The sequence below is a fragment of the Cibotium barometz genome, chromosome 58 (assembly GCF_041138505.1).
Source record: "Cibotium barometz isolate CiBa-2024 chromosome 58, ASM4113850v1, whole genome shotgun sequence".
NCBI lineage: Eukaryota > Viridiplantae > Streptophyta > Polypodiopsida > Cyatheales > Cibotiaceae > Cibotium > Cibotium barometz.
In genome coordinates this window covers 31041740-31062858 of record NC_141103.1, presented here as the reverse complement: position 1 = coordinate 31062858, position 21119 = coordinate 31041740, and the positions used below count along the sequence as shown (strand labels likewise).

General features: G+C 39.5%; 1 protein-coding gene across 1 annotated transcript in view; it reads left to right on the top strand.

Annotated features, from left to right (window-relative positions):
* The window catches only part of LOC147606161 (uncharacterized), a 57987-nt gene extending 56262 nt beyond the window's left edge, over positions 1 to 1725 (top strand). The window contains exon 6 of the mRNA XM_086792386.1: positions 1022 to 1725. Coding sequence (XP_086648512.1) covers positions 1022 to 1375 — 354 coding nt within the window. The 3' untranslated portion in view covers positions 1376 to 1725. The remainder of the gene's footprint in view (positions 1 to 1021) is intronic.
* The last annotated feature ends 19394 nt before the right edge of the window (positions 1726 to 21119 follow it).

The following is a 21119-nucleotide window of genomic DNA, read 5'->3' as shown; positions in this document are numbered from 1 at the left end:
AAAGAGGCCACTGACAATGAAGATCTGGAGGGTGGCAGCTCTTCATTGCCGCCAAAGAGGCCACTGACAATAAAGAGTTGGAGGTTGGCATTAAAAAAAAGGAAGTTGAGGGCAGTCTTGGTCAGGGAAGATGATGGATGGATGTGTCAACACAACCACATGCTCTATGCTGTAGCTGTTGGTCTCATTGTAGATCTTGGTCCAGAGAATGCACTCCCATTTTGCGTATGCACCCACTATCTTCCCATGGGTTGTGTGTGCAGAGAACATGAATAAATATCCACCTCTTCTCTGCTAGCAGGAAGAATGTTATCCTCCGCCCCCCCGCACCGCCGCTCCCCTTTTCCTGTTGATTTGCACCCCTCTTGCTGCTGATTCCCCACACAAGCTCTTTGTCTGCTGCAAACTGCCTCACCAATCTGATCAAACAAATGACACACCAAATAAAAACTTGGCAGCAACATGGATAATTTTTCTCTAAAATCATTTTCGGAGAATATTTGCTCTAGAAACCAGATTCTTTATTGTTCTTTGTGCGGGGAATCGAGCTGACAGTAATATTATTTTTTGTGGGCAAAAGAGGAACAGAGGCTCCACAATGATACTATATTTATTGCAGACAAGGCTTTCTTGCCAGTGCTTCATGAGGACATCTACGGTCATAAAGGGTACCCTTCACATCACTGCTGGGTGTGTAAGGTCGCATAAACATAGTTTCTGTTACAGGGAATTTTTCTTTTCACTAAAATATGTGTTTTGTGTGGAGAGGGAAAGAAGGGGAACACTCTTGCTTTGGTCGCATGTTTTGTGAAGAGTAAAAGAAGGGGGGCCTTTAACAGCACACTGGCTGCATGAAGCATATTTTTTGTCTCCAAGAGGCATCATATGTTTATCATTTTTGGCTGCTCCAAACCTCCAGGGCTTACCTTATCTGTACTTTTAAATCTTGTGGACATAACAGAATTCAAGTGTGGATTTTCTAATACATTAGAAGTGACTTTTTCATACTTTTTTGAGCCAGGCTAAGGCAATAGGCAAGGCAGGGCAGGACTTTGTGTGGAGGAACCTTACAATGGATCATGTGTATGATTATATGTTCCATTTGCTAAGTGAGTATTCAAAGATGCAGAACTTCAAGCCTGTGGTTCCCTCAAAGGCACAAGTGCTTTGCAAGAATGCGGTTCTTTGCTTTACTGATGACCCAAAAACCAAAGATTTCCTTGAGAGATCTGAAGTAAAAGCTTCAAGCATGCCACCTTGTACACTGGCATCTCAAGGTCCCCTTTTTGTTCAAGACCTGGAGCAAAGGAGGGAGAACACCACAAGACAGATATGGAACTGGGAAGACATGGCTAGGAGAGAACTAAAGATTTAGTGGGATCCTTGCCTTGGGGTATAATGTTCCAAGGATTCAAATTTCTAGGAGACCATGGGAGCATGCATTGCAAAAAATTACTGAGTCAAGCCTTGAGGTCTCAATTTTCAACGTTGCAAATTTTATGCATTGCTTTCCAAGCCCTTGAATGGTGTTATGGACATTCCAATGTAGTTATTAAACATATCCAGGTAATGGTATAATCTGGAATGTGAGACAACTCTCAAAATTGTACATGCGAAATAGGCAACCCAGTTTTTAGAAATGCTTTTTAGCTTCTTAAAAAGACCTGACATACTGTAAGAGTTTTGTTAAAGAGGTTATGCAAACCAGTGGGCAGAAGGCTGCATGCAAATATGTTAAGTGATATTATTTTACATCCCACATGGTGCACCTGCACGCATGCATGCATATATATATATATATAGAGAGAGAGAGAGATGATCTATTTGAACAACTTACAAAAGACCATAAGGGTCTGTGAGACCAAGGTAGTAAATCGAGAGTGTATCTATTCTGTACATTGGCATAATAACATGCTCTTAAAAGGTAAAACAATTAAATGAGGCCTGATAAGAAGCATAGGAGTTTTTGAGAGAGTATTGATGCACATGGCATTTGCCTCTCCTTCTCAGCACAAACGGGTTGTGGTGCATCTCATGAAATGATTGTGGAGAGAGAAAAAGAAAGAAAAGATATATTTTAACGTCTATGGAAGGCTAGATTGGCCTATGAGACAAATCTGTATACAACAAGTCCATGTCTTAGTATCATGGAGAGAAAAACTGAAATGAAAAGCTAATCCTAGTCATATGTAGCTCACTATATTGTCAATGTCTAGCATGCTATAGATGTACAATCATGATAGGTGGTATAATACTAATTCCATCCCCAGTGGAGATGGTGGGGTGTCGTACATCATACATGGGGCATGGGGCGAGCAGGACACTCACATCTGTTGTGCCTTGGTGTAGCCTCTGGACTCTCTCCTCCATAGCTCTGCGGTATCGTGCTTGGATCTGGGCAGATTGGGCCTGATGAAGTAGTGGTGGTCTGCGTTCGGGTAGTCGCGGTCTCTGGCAGCTCTGATCTTCGAGGCTCTCTGTAGTGTGAGCCCTCATCGGGGGGTAGATGATATAGGGGGAGGGGGATGTGGCTTGTTGATAGGCTTGAAGAAGCTGGTGATCTGTGGTTGGGATCTCTGGCTCTACACTTGTAGAAGCCTCTCTCTATGTCGGTGTAGCTCAAGGAGGAAAAGGCCTAAGCATCTCTGATCAGGATAGAGTCCATCACCCGGCTAAGGGGGCCAAAACCCTCTTTGAACAAGCAGTGGTATCTCCCTCTGATCTCATAAGATATAGGGCATTTGCATATGTAATGCACCTTTGTCTCTACCTCTATGTGGCATAATCTGCATACTTTGTCCTCTCTAGGGGTCCGTGCTGCTCTCCTTGCCTCAATCTCCAGAGTGTGTGTGTGAGAGAGAGATTGATTTACGTCTACAAAAGATCCAAGGGTCTATGAGACCATAATTGCTATAATTTTTTCATGAAGTGGTTGAATCATGGAAAAAGTATATAGAAAGAAAAAAAAGCCATGTAGGTGCCAATGGTACAATGATACGATGGGATGGATTGCTTGGCATTTGTGGTTGTATAGAGGTCTCCGTGCCCACTGATTGTGGCACTTGTGTGTTTGTGGTGGATCTCTCAGATTTGAAGCTATCGAGTGAAGCATCTCTTGGGATTAGTGGGTTGTGGCATTGTTGAAGTCAAGAGCTTACCTTAGCCTTGCCAAAGCATGTCTCGTTGGGCCTTGCCTTCAAGATGCAAATGCAAATTCTCGATGTGGGTGTGCTAGCTCATTTGTTGCGTCCTCACTTCGGTGTCACATTGGAATGTCCCTTGTCAATGAGGTGAAGGAAGAGCTCTCTATGCGTAAATGGAGGCAAAAGGAGATTTCTCTTCGTGGTGGTGGTTCTCTCACAAAGATGGGTCGAGGGCACTTGCAAGGTCAAGGGTTCTCAAGGCAATGGATCCTACCATGGTCAGGCTTGCGTTTGCCATGGTCCCCCCATCCAGGGATGTAACTAGAGAGTTAGCGTTGATGATGGTGTCTTTGATGGAAATGAAGTTTTTACCTATCACATCGGAGAAAATATTACGGTGACTATGATGACCCATGGAATGCAAACTTTTATCTCCCACATTGAGTTTTCCTTAACTACATCTAGCAATGCGAAATCTGGTTGGATTGGTTTTAGAGGTAGAGGCTCCAAAAGATTGGCTCCTTTTGTTGAAATTGGTTTGATTGGTTCTAGAGACAGAGGCTCTAAAAAATTGGCTCCTTTTGCCGAAACTAGTTTGATTGGTTCCAGAAGGCAGAGACTATGAAAAACTAGCTTCTTTTTCAACTTCTTAAGAATGGCCACAGATTTGGTCACGGATTCAGTTACAACCGTTAGCATGCTCTGAGGTCCCCTTAGTAGTGCTATGATTAAACCTAGAATGGGTTTAGGGATATGCTCATAGGTGGGGTCAGTGGTTTGTGCTCGACATGTATTGGCTTTAGTTGAACCTACACCTTCCTCACAAGCTCTTGGGCTTTTTCATTCACTCCTTTAACATGGGGTTGGGACACTCTTTTGAGTTTCTTTGGAAAGTTTTTATAGTCAATGGGTTTCTTCTCTTTGGGAAGTGTTGGTTTGAGTGGGAGATTGCCAATTGTCTCCGTGAGGGAGGCAGTTTTAGAGCTACCATTCAAACCACTTTCAATGGTCACAACGTTTGCTGCCCTAGTCAATTGATCATGCATTGAATTTTTGCGTGCTCCCCAAGGTTTTATTCTTTTGGACCTTTGGTTCTGGTCCTTTAGCCTTTCAAGGGTTGGGGCTTATGGCCTCAGGCTCTAAGGTTGAAGCTTGAGCTTTTTGTTTCACTGCCTCGGATGTTTCCTTGACTACTATCCTTGACTTGGTTTGGAGCCTTGTAAGGGCATTAAGGGAAACTATATCAATAAGTCCTCTCGTATGAATAAGCCCTCCTTGTATGCTTAACAAGTTAACGCTTGCCGAAGTGGGTGATACTTTTGCCACGGGGTGATTGTCACTCTATTGGGACAATCCTTGAAAGAAAGTTTGAATCCACATTGTAATGTGCCACCATATGGAATAACATTAGGGTTTGGCATTGGAGTCAAGGATAAAGTTTGTGATGGCTCAATGAGGATACCACTCGACAACACAGTGCGGACACTTACAATGGATACATTGAAGAGGTGGCATACATGACATATTATTGAAAAGGTGGCATACGTGACATGTTATTGAAGTCTCTCGCCCTTTGTTTCACCATAGCCTTGAACAAGGAGGCATCGTCAATGGCTAGGGGGTTGCTCTAGATATCCTCTTAATTGTCTCTTCTATTCTTGACTCTCGGAGTCTGCTAGCAATGTCACTGAGTATTGTTATGTACTAGTATAGTTCTAAAAGGGAACGATTGGGGTGGTAATACAAGAGGTGAGTATGGCATTGGTGGCAGTCTTTACATACCTCTCGGTATAAGATTTTGATAAATGGGCGTTGGATTATGTGCAAGTTGATAAGCATTTAGAATGAGTGGTAGGGCTAGTGGTTTCTTTGTGATATCTCAACTAGTGTAAATATAGATGACACGCCAGGAGGATGTCTCACTTGTGCCATTGGCATGGTGGGTGAGATTGAGTGATATGCCTCTGTGAGTGGTTTGTGGTATTGGTGGTGATTTGTACATACCTCTTGATATAGGATTATGATAAATGGGCACTGGATCATGCACTGGTTGAGAAGCATTTGGTACGTGTGATAGGGCTAGTGGTTGCTTTGCATTGAGATATCTAGCTCAACTAGTGCGGATATGAATGACATGCCCATGAGGAGGATTCCGTACTTATGCCACTCGCATGGTTGGTGAGATTATGGGTAATATGCCGTGCTAGTGGCTTATAGGCTATGTGACAACCACTTTGGTTCACTAGAGTTATAGCATAGTTATGGTGCCAGCTTATATAGTCGAGTTTACACTATATGGATTGACCTTTGTATGTTTTAGTAGGAGAGTATTTTTCCTTATAGTATGCACTCTTATCTTTGTGTTATGGTTGCAAAGAAGAGAAGAGAATAGAAGAAAATTCAATCATCCAAAGTAGTCACATGAGAGCGAGCATCAGTACTATAGTGCGCCAAGTACCCTCCACCTACAGATCTAGATCCAAGATATTCTATAGCGGCACCAGACTAGTTTCACTCAACCATTTGACTCAGTGGACTAAAGTTGCCGCTTGGTAGTTGTCCTTGATTACCCAGGGCTGATGTTCTACATGGACTACCAAGGAGATGTGCACCCTAAGGAGCTATGTACATCATTACCTCATCTATCACTTAGCTATATCATTGTCCCTAGTTGTTATGTACTTATCTATCACTTAGCTCTATCCTTGTCCCTAGCTATTACCCTCTTATATTTAGTTACTTTATTTTTATACTATCTAGGATGAGACATCTCATGGAAACATTGCAACACTTCGGTCTCTCATAGGCCAATTTGGCCTTTTGTAAACATTTAATATAACTTTTTTTCTTTCTTTCTTGTGTGCTCTTGTGTGTGTTTATTTACTAGGAGGTTAAACTCACCCTCCACCACATATTCTTCTCATGGTATTAGAGTGCTTTGCATGAAGAGCTCAAAAGACAAATTAAGTGGTACACAGTTAAGGGTAAACCATCTCTTGCTCTTTGATTTAGATGAGAAACTTGCTCATGGGAAAAAATATTTAGAGTTTGTTTTAGATGATGATAAGGAGCCGAAGCTTCTAGAAGGAAATATCGCTTTTCAATAGGCATATGCCTTGAAGGCTTGGCATGAGAAAGCTAGCAAAGTATTGTATTAGTTGTTTGTTAGCATGTCAGATGCTATGATCGTCCATATACACGATGTTATGATCGGCCATATTCAGGGTGTAGTGACACCTAAGGGGGCATGGGATACCTTGGTTAAGTTGTGTAGCACAAGTTTCATATAAGGAAAGAAGGATGTAGAGGAATACGATGAATATTAGTGATTACTCACTAAAAGTGAAAGGGCTTGCAGATGCTCTCATCTCTATTGGAGCTCAAATCAACTTGGTGTCGGCACATTGAATGGGCTTGGTAAATACTATAATTAGTTTCACACATCTATTTGATCTCGAGAAACTTCCCAAAATTTGAAGATCACATAGTCCTTCTGATCACTAAGGAGATGAACGATGCTGGGAGTAAATCGTCTTCCAAAAACATGCAAGTGTAGGCCTTCCACATGGAAACAGGTAGAGATAGAGGTAGATCTTTATTTAGTGGTCAAGGTGTAGGCTGTTAACAGAGATCATGGTCAATTGATCATGTAATTTACAAATAGGTGAAAGAGACCACTCTAGAGGTAGGGGGAGCTAGAGAAGTCGACGTGGATGACAAAGAAATCATAGTGGAAATAGCATGGAGTGCTATTATTTAAAGCAACAGGTCATACAACAAAGGACTATTATAAAAAGTAGAATGAAATTATTTAAACTAAGAAGCTCCAACAAGAGAACTATGCATCCACAAGCAAGCAAGCTGGAGTTTGAGTAGCTTTTCGTGATGCATCATATGCTTAGTTCCATGGCTGCAAATGCATGGAATCTTGGAGATGTATGGTATGTTGATTCAGGTGCTTCTAACCACATGACCATTCCTGGAGAGTGCTTTAGAGATATGGAGAGAACGAAAAAAATGAGGGTATGGAGAGTACTTTAGAGATATGCAAAAAATGAAAAAACCAAGGTATAGAGAGTGCTTTAGAGATATGTAAAAAATGAAAAAAACAAGGATATACAAAAAAATGTGATGATATTGGCGATATGTACTTCATGTTTCTAAACATTAAAAAGCACTTGGTTTATGTTGGAGAAATTGTTGAGCAGGGTCTACAAGTGTGAGGTTTAATCCTCAATGACGTGGATAATACGTAGAAGATTTCAATAACCAGTGTCACATCGTTGCAAAGGGGAACATAATTGGAAGAATGTTTACATTGAATGTAAACATTCCTATAGTGAAGGCTGCTATGTTTGCACATGGTATATGTATGATTTGCAGACATTAACATTTGGCATAAACATATTGGTTATGCAAATATTCAGTAGCAACTAAAAAATATGCAAGGTTTGCTGAAGTTCAAAGTGGATGGAATGCACAAAGTATGAGAAGCATGCCAAATCGGATACAATCTAAGCATGCATTTCCACATGATAAGAATGTAACTGGATGTGGTGCATTCTGATGTTTGGGGACCAACAAAGATGGCATGATTTAAAGAATCCACTATTATGTATCTTTCATTCATGAAATCACATTAGGAAGGTTTGGGTATATGTCATGAGAGAGAAAAGTGAAGTGTTTATGCACTTTCAGAGCTTTAAGGCTATGGTTGAGAGAAAGATGAAGACATGCACATAAAATGCCTAAAATTGAATGGTGGGGATAATATTTCTCTGATAAATTCAAAGATTATCTAAGAGAGCATGAGATAAAGAGGCAACTTACAATGCAAGTACATCCCACATCAAAATGGGGTTATAGAAAGGAAGAACATGCATATTGTAAAAGTTTCCCATGAATTATTGAATGAGAAAGGAATGCCTCATTATTTTTGGGCTGAAGAAGTAATAATAGCAGCTGCAATTTACACTATGAATAGAACCCCATTGCAAGAATTCATAGCATGATGCTTGAACAAAAGTTTATTAAGTAAAAAACTAGATTGGGTACACTTGAAAGTGTTTGGGTGTATTGCATATGTACATGTACCAAATGAGGTGAGTAGCAAATTATTTTTGGGCTAAATAAGTAGTAGTAGTACTAGCTGTAATTTACACTATGAATAGAATCCCCACCATTGTAGCAGTTCATGGCATGATGCTTGAACAAAAGTTTACTGGGATTTGTCACACAACTTGAAAGTGTTTAGGTGTATTGCATATGTAACATATACTAGATGAGGTGTGTAGCAAATTATTTTTGGGCTGAATAAGCAGTAGCAAGCAGTTGCAATTTACACTATGAATAGAACCCCCGTTGCAATAGTTCATGGTATGACACTTGAATAAAAGTTTACTAGTAGAAAACTAGATTTGGCACACTTGAAAGTTTTTGGGTGCATTATGTATTTGTACTAGATGAGGTGAGCAACAAATTAGATTCCAACAACAGGGAAGAAAAATACATATTCCTTGAGCAAAAAGGTTATTGATGCTGTAACTCCACTATGCGTGGGATGCTAGTGAGCATGGATGTTAATGAGATAAGTAGCTAGTACACATCAATGAAGGATTACATAGAGGCTAATGTTAAAAAAATGCTACAGCAAGTAGTAATCACATGTGCGTGCTCAGTAGACCAAGAGAATCCTCTAATATTGGGACGATTATTAGATCTTGGTTAGGAAGGTTTGCGGCATTGTTAGTCCTCTAACAACATTGGGTCTATTATTAGTCCTCTATAACAGTGGGTCTATTATTAAAACTTTGTCAGGAAGGTTGAGGCAAAATACCAAGAATTTCAACACATCATTTGGTGGGGTACTATAGGTGCTGAAAATTTAGCAAATTCATATGTATCATGTAAGGGACTAGCCTTTCATAATGCATGATCATTTCATTAGGTAAATCCTTTATTGATGGGGATAGTGGCTCATAATAGAGCATGACGAGGAGTTTAGGATCATCAATGTGGTTACACTTGGGATAGTGGCTCATAATAGAGCATTGACGAGGAGTTTAGGATCATCAATGTGGTTACACTTGGTATGTAGAAGAGTCAAAAAAGTGTTAAGAACACTTGGTAATGAACACTTAGTAATGATCCAGGTGTATACAAGTCTCTCCAAGGGTTAGATATCCAATGGAAAGGTTGATAAATGATGGTTATATATGCATATATGGTCAAAGAAATATAAGAGATAAAGCCCACATATTTTGAGGAGGCACTTGGACATAATCATTGAGAAGATACCATAAATGAAGAGATGGTGGTTGTATTGGATGTAAATGAGACATGGAAGTTGGTGGCTTTGCCTAAGGAGAAGAAGGAAATTCAATAAAATTGGGTCTACAAAGTAAAGCAGAATTCAGATAGGTCTATGAGAGACAAGGTACAAGATAAGATTGGTAGCCAAAGGATATTCATAGATCTATGGCGTTGACTATGAGGAGACTTTCAGCCTGTTGGGATGGCAATCTTGAGAGCAGTCATGGCTGCAAAGCTAAGGGATGGTCTTTACATCAAATGGTTGTAAAGACTATTCCTTAGCTATAGTCATTGCTATGGTTGTAGTCACTAAGGGACGGTTTTTATATCAAATGGATGTAAAGAATGCATTTTTACATGGTGATTTACAGGAGGAGGTTGATATGGTACAACCACTAGGATATGAGGACCATGCACACATATTTTATTCCAAAAGTTACTTATAGATATGGGTGAGCCCATGGATAGGGATGCCATCATTTATTGTGACAATATGAGTAGCATATGGTTGGAACCCAATGTATCATGCTAGGATAAAGCACATTGAGGTGCATTATCATATCATAAGGGAGAAGGTTCTAGAAAGTAATGTGGTTTTGGTATATGTCAGCATAGAGGATCAGGCAACTGACTTCACAAAGGCATTGGGTAGAAAGAAGCTTTGCAAGTTTAGGAGCTTACTTGGAGTACATGGTATGGAGTTGAGCTTGAGGGGGAGTTTTGAGAGAGCTAGTGTGGATATGGATGCAGATATGGATGACATGCTAGGATGAGAGCTCCACACTTATGCCAATGTTATAGTTGGTGAGATTATTGGTGATATACCGCCAGTGGTTTATAGGTTGTGTGATAGCCACTTTGGTTCACTAGAGTTATGACATAGTTATAGGGCTAGCTCATGTAGTTGAATTCACACTATAGACCGACCTTTATGTGTTTTAGCAGGAGAGTATTTTCCCTTATAGTATATACTCTTCTCTTTGTGTTATGGTTATAGAGAAGAGAAAAGAATATTAGAAGAGAATTCAACTATCTATCTTTCTTGTGTGTTTGTCTACTCTTTTGTGTGTGTGTGTTTGCTTATAAGGAGCTCAAGCTCGCCCTCTCCCCCGCATTCCAGCCATCCATTTGTCTTGTATGCTTGTCTACTCGCGCGCGCGCGCGTGTGTATGTGTGTGTGTGTTTGCTTGTAAAGAGCTCAAGCTCATCCTCTCCCCCCATTCCAACCATCCATTTGTCTTGTGTGTTTGTCTACTCGTGTGTGTTTGCTTGCAAGGAGCTCAAGCTCACCCTCTTACTAGGAGATTATTTTCCCTTATAGTATGCACTCTTCTCTTTGTGTTATGGTTATAGAGAAGAGAAAAGAATAGAAGAGAATTCAACTATCTATCTTTCTTGTGTGCTTGTCTCCTCTTTTGTGTGTGTGTGTGTGTGTGTGTGTGTGCTTGCAAGGAGCTCAAACTCACCTTCTCCTCCGTATTCTAGCCATCCATTTATCTTGTGTGCTTGTCTACTCATGTCGCTTGGTTGCAAGGACATCAAGCTCACCCTCTCCCTTGTATTCTTCCCAATTTGGTGCTGCCAAGAGCATAGGTTGTGGTTGGTTTCCTTGGTCAGCAAAAATGGGTTATATTGTGGTTCACATGGCATTGACAATAAGCATAATACTGCTATTGTCTAGAAATCAGCATACATCAGACATTCCATATTGTATGATTTTGGTGGAAAATTACATAGTAGAGACCGTATCTCTCCGTGGAAATAAGTGTGGGTGTCTTGCTTGAAGAACTGGTTGGGGTTGCCTTTTTTGCTAGCCCGCCACTTCTCATTGCCTAATCGGTTGGAAAGTTTTTTTGCGCTAACTTATCCAAGCTCATGTTTTCTACTAGGACTCTAGTTGATGTTGGTTGGGTATCCTTATCCTTGAGGATTTGGATGATGTGCCCCTATCTCTTGGTTTGGGTGGATGACTTCTTCATCCTTATCTTGTAGAATATCTACGAGGTCTATTGCCTCGCGAGACACCAAAAACACTCATTAAAGATGTAGTGTCTAGATTTGTAGAGATGGTTAAAAAGCCTCTTTTGAGACCGATCATAAATCGATCAATGAGCGATAAGTTGTCTAGTGTTTGTGGTGGGGGACTGCATGTCATATGGTGATACTTGGTTCTATAAATATAGTGTCATATTATTTTTTCCTCCTCTTGCTTGAGGTTATAAATTTGTGCGACGAGACTCCATTTGTATCCATTGGGCAATGAGAATCCCATAGTGAATGTGTATCTCAATACCTCATTTTCATGTGGGTTTAGAGACCTAAATCACTTGCTTGCTTTGCCTTTAAGCCAAATTCTAAATGAAGAACAGATCTAGGTGGAATAATCAATCCTTCTCGTGGCCTCCGATTCTTCAATCTCGGTGGGATCATCAATCCTCATAGTAGAGCTAGCCTTTTCATGTGGGATTAGAGACATAAACCACTGGCATGCTTTGCTTTCTAGGTTGGGAGATGTGAGCCCACAGTCCCATGAAAAAAGACGTGAGTCAACACACGTGAGCTTGGAGATGGAGATGTGACCTGTGAGCTTATAGACATAAGTCATGAGTCAGGAGACATGAGACAAGATACGTGAGTCAATCAAGAATGAGTCTAGAGGTAGGTATACCTAATATTGTACCAACCAATTATTAGAGTTGTGAGCTTGTAGACATGAGCTATAAGCCGTGAGTCTGGAGACATGAGACAATATACGCGAGTCAATCATATGTGAGTCTAGAGGTAGGTATACCTAATATTGTACCAACTAATTATGGTGTGAGTCTAGAGGTAGGTATACCTAATATTGTACTAACTAATTATAACTACCTTAAAGACTTGTAAGGGCATTCCTACTCATGTCCTTTAAGGATTTTCTTGTCATACAATCTGTACCAACTATAAATTCCAAGGAAAATTCTTATCCTTTATAATTATTACAATATTAAAGTACAATTATTGCACCATATGCCTAGTGTATAAACTTATGTATCCCAGGTAGGCCTATTTCATAAAAATAAGTGTGTAAGACTATTTTATATAAAACATCATGAGTCCACATACATGATCCTAGTAGAAATAAATAGAAAAATCAACCAAAAAATCTCAAAGCTCACAAAAAATGTGTGAAAAAAAATGTATTTTTGTAGCTTGAGCAAAATAGATGTGTCTGAACTTAGTTTTAGACCTACAAGAAGCACTATAGACCATTTCACCCGAGTGAAATGGTCACCATAGTGAAATTCTAAATGTAAATCCGATATGGACTAATTGTTAGAAACAAAAATATAGTCAACTATAGTGCATAAACCACACTCCTCAAACCCACCCTTTGTCCCAATAAACAACCAACACTCAACAGAGCGTTTCCCTGCTGTTAAGAAGGCAAAACTCCTTCAGATCCACATCCAACGAGCAGATTTGGGATGAAATGATCCAACCAAGCTCCTTCAGATCCACATCCAACGAGGACATTTGGGATGAAATGAGCCAACCAAATGTAAGTGTGAGTGGAGGAATAGTAGAACGCCTAGAAACAAGAGCTAACAGTCCTTTTAGCCTCAATTGGCTCGATAAATAGTGTCATAAGCTTTATGACAATGGCACTAAACTGATCTATCTTTGGGCAAAGTGCTAGTGAAATTGTGGGAGCAAGACGAAGAACCTCAAGGTTCACTCTCTCATGAAGTGGTCAAACCATGTTAGGGATGCCACAATGTTTCAAAAATTGGTGTTAATCCTGAGTTAGGTTTATCCTAGACTACGACTAACAACTATTCAGGGGACCTCATGTACTTCTTGAAGAATTAATCAAACTCACATATACATCAAGGAATAAACCATAGAATTAAATCAAATTGACAATATTAAAGAATAACATAGAACAAGAAAAATAGAGTAAACATCACCATCAACATGGGTGCAATTTTTCTCCTCATGCATGCAGCGCCTCCTTTTATGACATGAGTATTTTGAGAATTGTATTTAAAATATAGCCCAAGGAGCTAATAATAGTTGTGTGTACCAAATTGGGCTTGCTTTTTTACTTTTACAAAAATAGTTCAAGTACTAGATCTTGTTCACACACTAAGTGTAAACTAACTAAAACTCTTCTAACATATGTGCTAGTAATATAGCAACATCGCGCACAAGCATGCATAATTAATTTGTACAATCATTTGGCACATGGGCAACAAAATAACTTATACGAGATAATAATAATCCGAGATGATATAGATAAGATCCTCCATGTGTGACACATGTACTGCTCATCACCTATCTCACAAAATGTAAACACATTAGTTATTCTAATTAATTGCTATCTGCACAATAATTAATCTTAATATGAAACGTTGATAGGCACAAACCCAACATACACTCATCACACTTGTTACACTATGATGAGAGTATCATTATACACATCATCTAGCATGGCATGTATTACCACTTGTTACACTTCAATTAGCATGACACCTCGTTTGCATAAACCACTTGTCAGGCTTCGACCATGTGCAGTTTTCTAGCGTAGTCCTCTTGTTTCACTTCGACCACACACAGTCGTTAAGCATGGCACTACTTGTTACACTTTAACAACATACACACGTCAAGAATGATCTCAAGCTATACCAATAATACTAGGTAATCTTAGTATTTAATGCGAGATCACCCACGATACGATTTCACTAGCATGGCACACTAGCGTCCGGGCATTCCCTTTCAGCTAAAGAGTGGACATTATGTAACATCCCTCCTGCTTGGATGAGTAAATGACCTCAGTTGCATGTTTGATTATTGTGAACAAAGGAAATAATTGTCTTACAATATATAAATTCTAGTATCTTCTCTAATTATGATAGAAAGACATTCTATCAAGGAATTCTATGTGTAATAAATTCTAGTATACCATACCATCAAAAATTATTCCACATAAATGTAGAGATAAATTGTTCACATATAGGATTAATCTTTGTGTCCCATACCACAAGACTAATATGTAGTGAAAAATTCATAAAGTATAGTTCAATATGGAAGGGCTAGTTCCTCTAAGAAGTTCTACTTTTGATGCATAAAAAACTCTCGTTGAAATTTATAAAAAGTCTTAAAAAAATTTATTGTAAAAATAATCAAATGAAATGAGTATGTTACCTTAGGACTCTGAATACTCATTGTGTAGTAGGGGCATTCTTCTTCATCATCGATCATATTTATTCCAAGTGAAATATACTTTGACTTCCATTGACAATTCGATGTAATATGTCCAATCTCGTTGTACTTGTAACACTTCTTTGAATCATCTTTATTAGATTGTTGTGAATCATCAATCTTGTTATGAATACTTGTATGATTGCCATTAAGGGTTTTTTCAAATGATTTTGGAAAGGTTTTAGGATTCAAGAACTTTGATGTCAAGGTTGAATAATAAAATGTCACCAATGTGCTTGAATTTGAGAAGTTGGCAAAATATTTGAGGTAGAGCTAGAATGTTGAAAGATAAGTAGCAGAAAGAACTTTGTTGATGTTGAATTATCAACAAAAATCCATGGTTTCAATAGTCTTTGAAAACTTGAGAATCAATATTTCTCAAGGAACACGTTCGGCGTAGAAGATGACTAGCATAGTAACTCCTTAAATGCTGACATAATCCAAATAATAATGCGTTAAAGAAGTCTTCAAAAGAGTTGTGAAATGTCATAGAAGAACCATCATGAAGTTCTCCACTTGCTCTAAATTTTTGCTTTGAGGGGCTTTGAGCTTGAGGAAATATAAGCTTTCTACCTTATGAAATACATAAGGCTTATTGTGGTCATAAGCTTTTAAAGCTTATAATAGATAAATCTTTTGAAGATTGTAACCTTTTAAAAGGTTATAATTATAATAAGCTTTAAAGCTTCCAAAGCTTAAAGCTTTAAACAACAAACAACCCAACAACTGTAATTAATGCAATCAAGACATGTCTCCTTTGATGTACCATTAGGGAGTGTTCCTCAAAACACACAATAGTAAGTGTGCACAGCGCAAGCAAGAGTGCCACTTTCCACCACAGGAACTCATAATAGAAGCGTCTTCATCGTGGAACCAAGTTTGAATTCTTCTCCATTAGGATGAGGAAGAGGGAACGCAAGGAAGGGTAAAGAGTTATGATCGCGACTACCTTAAACCAAAGGGATCCACAAAGGGCATTCACATGTTGTGCCCTTAGCCCATGTCCTTAGTTGCAAGCAAGCTTGTAACCTCGAAGCTAGGCTGACAAAGGACAAGTGGCATTGGAAACCATATAGCCCAATCCCATGGGGTAAGAAATGTGAAACCCTACTGAAATATTTTGTGCAACCACCACACTGCGTTCCACCTACCATGTGAATATGCAGAAGACATGCTTAGGGTGGCATTTGAAATGGGAAGGGGAGTTACAACAAACATAGCACCTAGAGACTCACAGTTGGAAATCCACATCTCGAGGATGATGACCAAATTTGATGAAACTAGAGATTCCATTCAATATCTAGAGAAGTTTGATCAAATTTGTGAGACCATGGGAAGAATTGATGTGATTCTACAAGATCTGTTCATCTAAGAGCTCGTTTAGCATGGTTTTTGGAGTTCTTCAAAGGTTTTTTTGGACTTTATGAGAGGTGATTAAGGATCCTAATCCTAGTTAATGGTGGTATATGTGTTTTAAGTGTCCTTTCATTGTTTTTTGTTGGTATTGCATTCTTCTAAGCTACCAAATTAAACAATGCATGAAAAAAAATGAAATGCATAAAGTAAAATTACATATCTCACTGTAATCCACATCTAATGAAGCTTAATACTCATATTTTTGGAGTAAATTTCACTCTTAATCATAATTGTTAAGCTATTATTTATCTCAATGCAATGAAATCTAAGCCTTTTGGGCTTCAAAATCATGTAAATCACCAAGACACCATGTAAATTTTCCCTTTCAAGATATGAAAATAGAATGCCCCAATGCGAATAAACTTCAAAAAATAATAAACTAAACACATTAAGACTCCAAAATTTAATTTTTTTGGAGTGTGAACTCATAAAATCAACAGTAGGAAATATTAGGTAATTCCAATAGCTTGGAATGGACAGATGAATGAAGCTAAACCTATGCTAGTCCTTAATAGCGGCATCAAACATGTTCAAGTCAAGAGCTTACCTTAGCCTTACCAAAGCATGTTTTGTTTGGACCTTGCCTTTGAGCGACAAATGCAATGTCTTGATGTGGGTGTGTTAAAGTCAAGAGCTTACCTTAGCCTTGTTGAAGCATGTGTCGTTGGGTCTTGCTTTCAAGCTGCAAATGTAACTTCCCAATATGGGTGCTCTAGGTTGTCCGTCGTCGCATCCTCACTCTGTTGTCACACGAAAATGCTCCTTGCAAAAGGGGTGAAGAGAGATCTCTCAATGCCTAGATGGATGCAAGAAGAGATGGTCCTTCGCCAAAGAAGAAAACCTACAAGCAAGCAAGAAGATGGAAGAATGAGAGCTCACAAAAAACCTATCTAGCATGCATCCATCAAGTAAGCAATATTTAGTAGCATACAAACAAACAAGAAGAGGGAAGAAGGACAACTCACAAGAAAAGTATTGCAAAGAAATGATTGTCCATTGCTTATTGTTAAAAATGACTTATTTACAAGTGACTAGTTTTCATACTAGGTTGGCCAAACTTAAAAAAGGTTTGGCTTCTATTACTAGTCTTAAGCAACTATGTAAACTAAGTCCGTAGAATTTTCTTATTTGACATTATGAAAGGGTAAGGATGCTTTACATATTTCAGCACGCCGTCTTACAAAAGATAGGTGCCCATTTGAGTAGGTAAGATAGAAAAGCTCCTTATGCACTACGTCGAGCGGTTAAAACTACGTTAACCAATACCCCCTTCCTAATAGTGACCACATTCTCACATCACCCAAGTTGATGGTGAAGTTGATGCCAAAAAGTGGAGGGTCCACGAAATGGCATGAAGGTGGTGGGGCGACGGGCCCGAGGGTAAGTGGTGTACTTCGGGGTTGATCCAAGCTGGATCCATAGCCACCAGATGCAGATGCAGGGCAAAGTGATGGGAAGCTTTTGTTAAAATATCAACACATGTAGTGGTGTGTAGCATGAGTGAGTTTTAGCCTCTTATGCTTGTGTGCATGTGAACAAGCTCTTAGAGCCTTATGCTCTCTAAAAGTGAGTGGAGTCTCTCTCTTTTTCAACGTGTAAGAGAGCTTATCTGTATCTTGTATCACACAGGTTTTCTCTCTCTTGTAGCTCTTGAGCTTCTATCACCATAGCTCGAGTAGCTCTTGTTTTTTATGAGCTGATAAGGAAATATACTGAAATGTTTCCTTGATATCTTGTGTCTCATAGTCTCTGTATCTCTCACTTACCATGGATTAACTACTCACAATGCTTTGCAATAGCCACTGTGCACACTCAACCGGTTTCGTTACATGGTACCACAGGGCTCCATCAAACAGTTGAGATCCCTTATGCTTGCAATCCCTACTCGGCTGCAGCAAGATCTTCTTCAACAGTGGCATTAGAGGAGGACCAGAAAGCTGCAAGACGTGAAGCAGGCAAAGCACATGGTGGATCCGATTGAAGAGAAGTTCCTGCAAGTACAAGAAGAAGAAGAAGAGGAAGCTTTGTTCGCCCAAGGGCGTCTTCAGCAGCGCATCGAGGAGTGCGTCCGTGCCAACACAGTCGTCTGCGCTATATCGCCGACCAAGCTTTTGAAAAGCTTCCAAGTATTTTTTTTTAAAAAAAGAGCTTCTATATTATTGTTTTCTCTCTTCTAACTCCTTTAGGACCATTTCATGCGCTTGGAGCTTATCGCGTAGTTCAACCTATGTATGAGAGGTGTAGCCTCTTTGGATCATAGATTTTACTTGGCGACATCCTCCATGTGGCAGTATTATTGACATCTCTCTCACTCTATTTTTTGAACCTTGAACCATGGGTCCTTAAGCTTGTGCTTATATAGTGCTTTAAGGCATGATATCGTGTGTGTGTCTAACGCACATGGCATCTACGCCAACATATGGAAGGTGCCTTATGGTCTTCTGTTTATGTCGTGATAGAGCTATCCGACATCAACTATTGCAAGTGTGCACCTATCACCATGGATAATCAAGGTATTCCCATGGTTCATTACACATGCTATTTTTATCGATCTTATGGAGCTCTTCTTTGTCCTTAATCAGTTATGGGGTACTATTAACATGCTTGACCCTTGTATTTTTTAGACACATCATTGATGTATCATAAATCACCCTCTAGCACATGGTTTTAGCAATGTATATTTGCACATATAACATCTCTCTTGTCAAGGATTAGACATTGCCATGTCATCATTGATGGCATCTGTAAGACCTTCCTATTTTCGTGATGTCATGTACCCATGTATGTACGTGATGAGGTGGAGAAATTGATGTTCGAGATGCATAACAACCATGAAGCATTCAAAGAGAGCATGTGGATTGATGGCTTCTTATGCAAGTGATATGGTTCTCTATACAACTAGAGGATTATGGATATTATAACATCAAAGCATGCGTGGTTGCAGTTTGTGAAGGTGGTCTACAATGTCTTGATATGTGACATGCATTCTCATGTCATGAGAAGACCAAGGTTGGGAATGTTGGATTCTTCTTGTAGCTACTCTTATATGAGCACACATCCATGTTGTACAACCTATTCTATAAAGGCTATCCCTATCCTCAGTGTTTGTATTGAGAGGGGGTTGGGTTGTAATGTGTTGATAATGTGATGCTCCCAAAGTACCATCAAGAGAGGGTGTTAAAATATCAACACATGTAGTGGTGTGTAGCATAAGTGAGTTTTAGCTCTTATGCTTGTGTGTGTGAACAAGATCTTAGAGCCTTATCCTCTCTAAAAGTGAGTTGATCTTTTTTTCAACGTGTAAGAGAGCTGATCTGTATCTTGTACCACACATGTTTTCTCTCTCTTGTAGCTCTTGAGCTTCTATCACCATAGCTCTTAAGCAGCTCTTGTTCATGAGTTGATAAGGAAATATATTGAATTGTTTCCTTCATATCTTGTCTCATAGTCTCTCTCTCTCTCTATCTCTCACTTACCATGGATTCCACTACTCACAATGCTTTGCAATAGCCATTGCATACCATAGTGCACACTCAACCGGTTTCTTTATAGCTTTGGGTAGCCATGATGGTAGTAAGCAACATAGAAAGTGATAGGTGATATAGAGGTTTTTCATGTCCATATGTTTTGGTTATGGAAAAGGCATGGACTCTTCAACATTAGGTAGTTGGTAGAAGCAGTCTATACCTTGTGATTGGTATAATGAGCTCCAAGACCACCATGTAATGATTTGCATGGGTAGATAGCGGTCTCTATCTTCATGGCACTACATTAAGTCCCAATCTCATGGCGTGATGTAGAGAGACAAGGCTTCCTCATGGCGAATGTGTCAGTCGGGGCGACGTTGTGTTGGTGATAAATAGAGTCAAAGTAGAGGATACGTGCCTAATAGCTCATTGGAGTTACTTGCAAGGTCAAGGGTTCTCAAGGGGATGGGGCATACCATGAGCCAAGCTTGTACCCGCCGTAGTCCCCCCACTAGAGATGTACATGGAGGGTTGGCATTGACAAGGTCAGTCACACGTATGCTGTGAGATGTGAGAAGTGAAAAATTTGATGCCTATAGTGAATGCACGTCAGGTTGCCCAGGTATACTAAGAGGATATGGTGGTTCTCTCTTGGATAATATGTCCATGCGAGTCACATGATAGAACAATAGAAAGAAACGATGGCATAACACACTTAAGCAACAATGCACAAGAATAATGTACTCTCCACTTGTATTACTACAAACCAATAGTTATAAACACATCGTGCACACTTAGTAGTGGCCTCAATGAGGGATACCACACTCTATTTAGGATAGAATGACATAGTGAACACAGAACTTAAAGAACAGTGGGATAGCATAGAGCAATGGACAAGGTGGAACTATAGGATAGCCTATATCCTAAGAACGGGGTAAAATTCCTTATAAATCCGGAGAGTCACGAAGGTGCCATCGGGTGAGCATCTCATATCTTTAAAAGTGCTATATGCACGATGCGCATCTCCTTTCTTGGAGTGCAACGTTGTAAATTCCTCAGAGTGGCATGCTTTGGAATCTTTATGGTGGAGTTTCCATTGGAGTACCCACTTGGAGCATCTTGGACTACAACACTATACCACTATAACAAGCCATGGTGGCTACAAGTCACCCACCACTAGAGAACGCACCATCCTCGATGAGGAAGATAGGAAGATAAAGTGACCTTAAAGAAGAAGGAAGATGAGTATGACAGTGGTGGAAAAGGTTTTTTTCCCCTTATAATCCATCATTCAATTTTACACATATAGAAAAGTGACATATGTTGAGAAGTTTCAAAGTGAATGAGGTAAGAGTGTTGTTGTTATGTGACAAATCACATAGTGAGGCATATTTAAGGTAAAGCAACTAAAATAAGGAAGGGAGAAGGAAAGGATACCACACTCTGTGAGTGAGAGAGAGAGAGAGAGAGAACACCATGAAGAAAGAGAGAGGAAGAAGAGAGTTCACCATAAGAGACGAGTAGGAGGCATTTTCTTTAT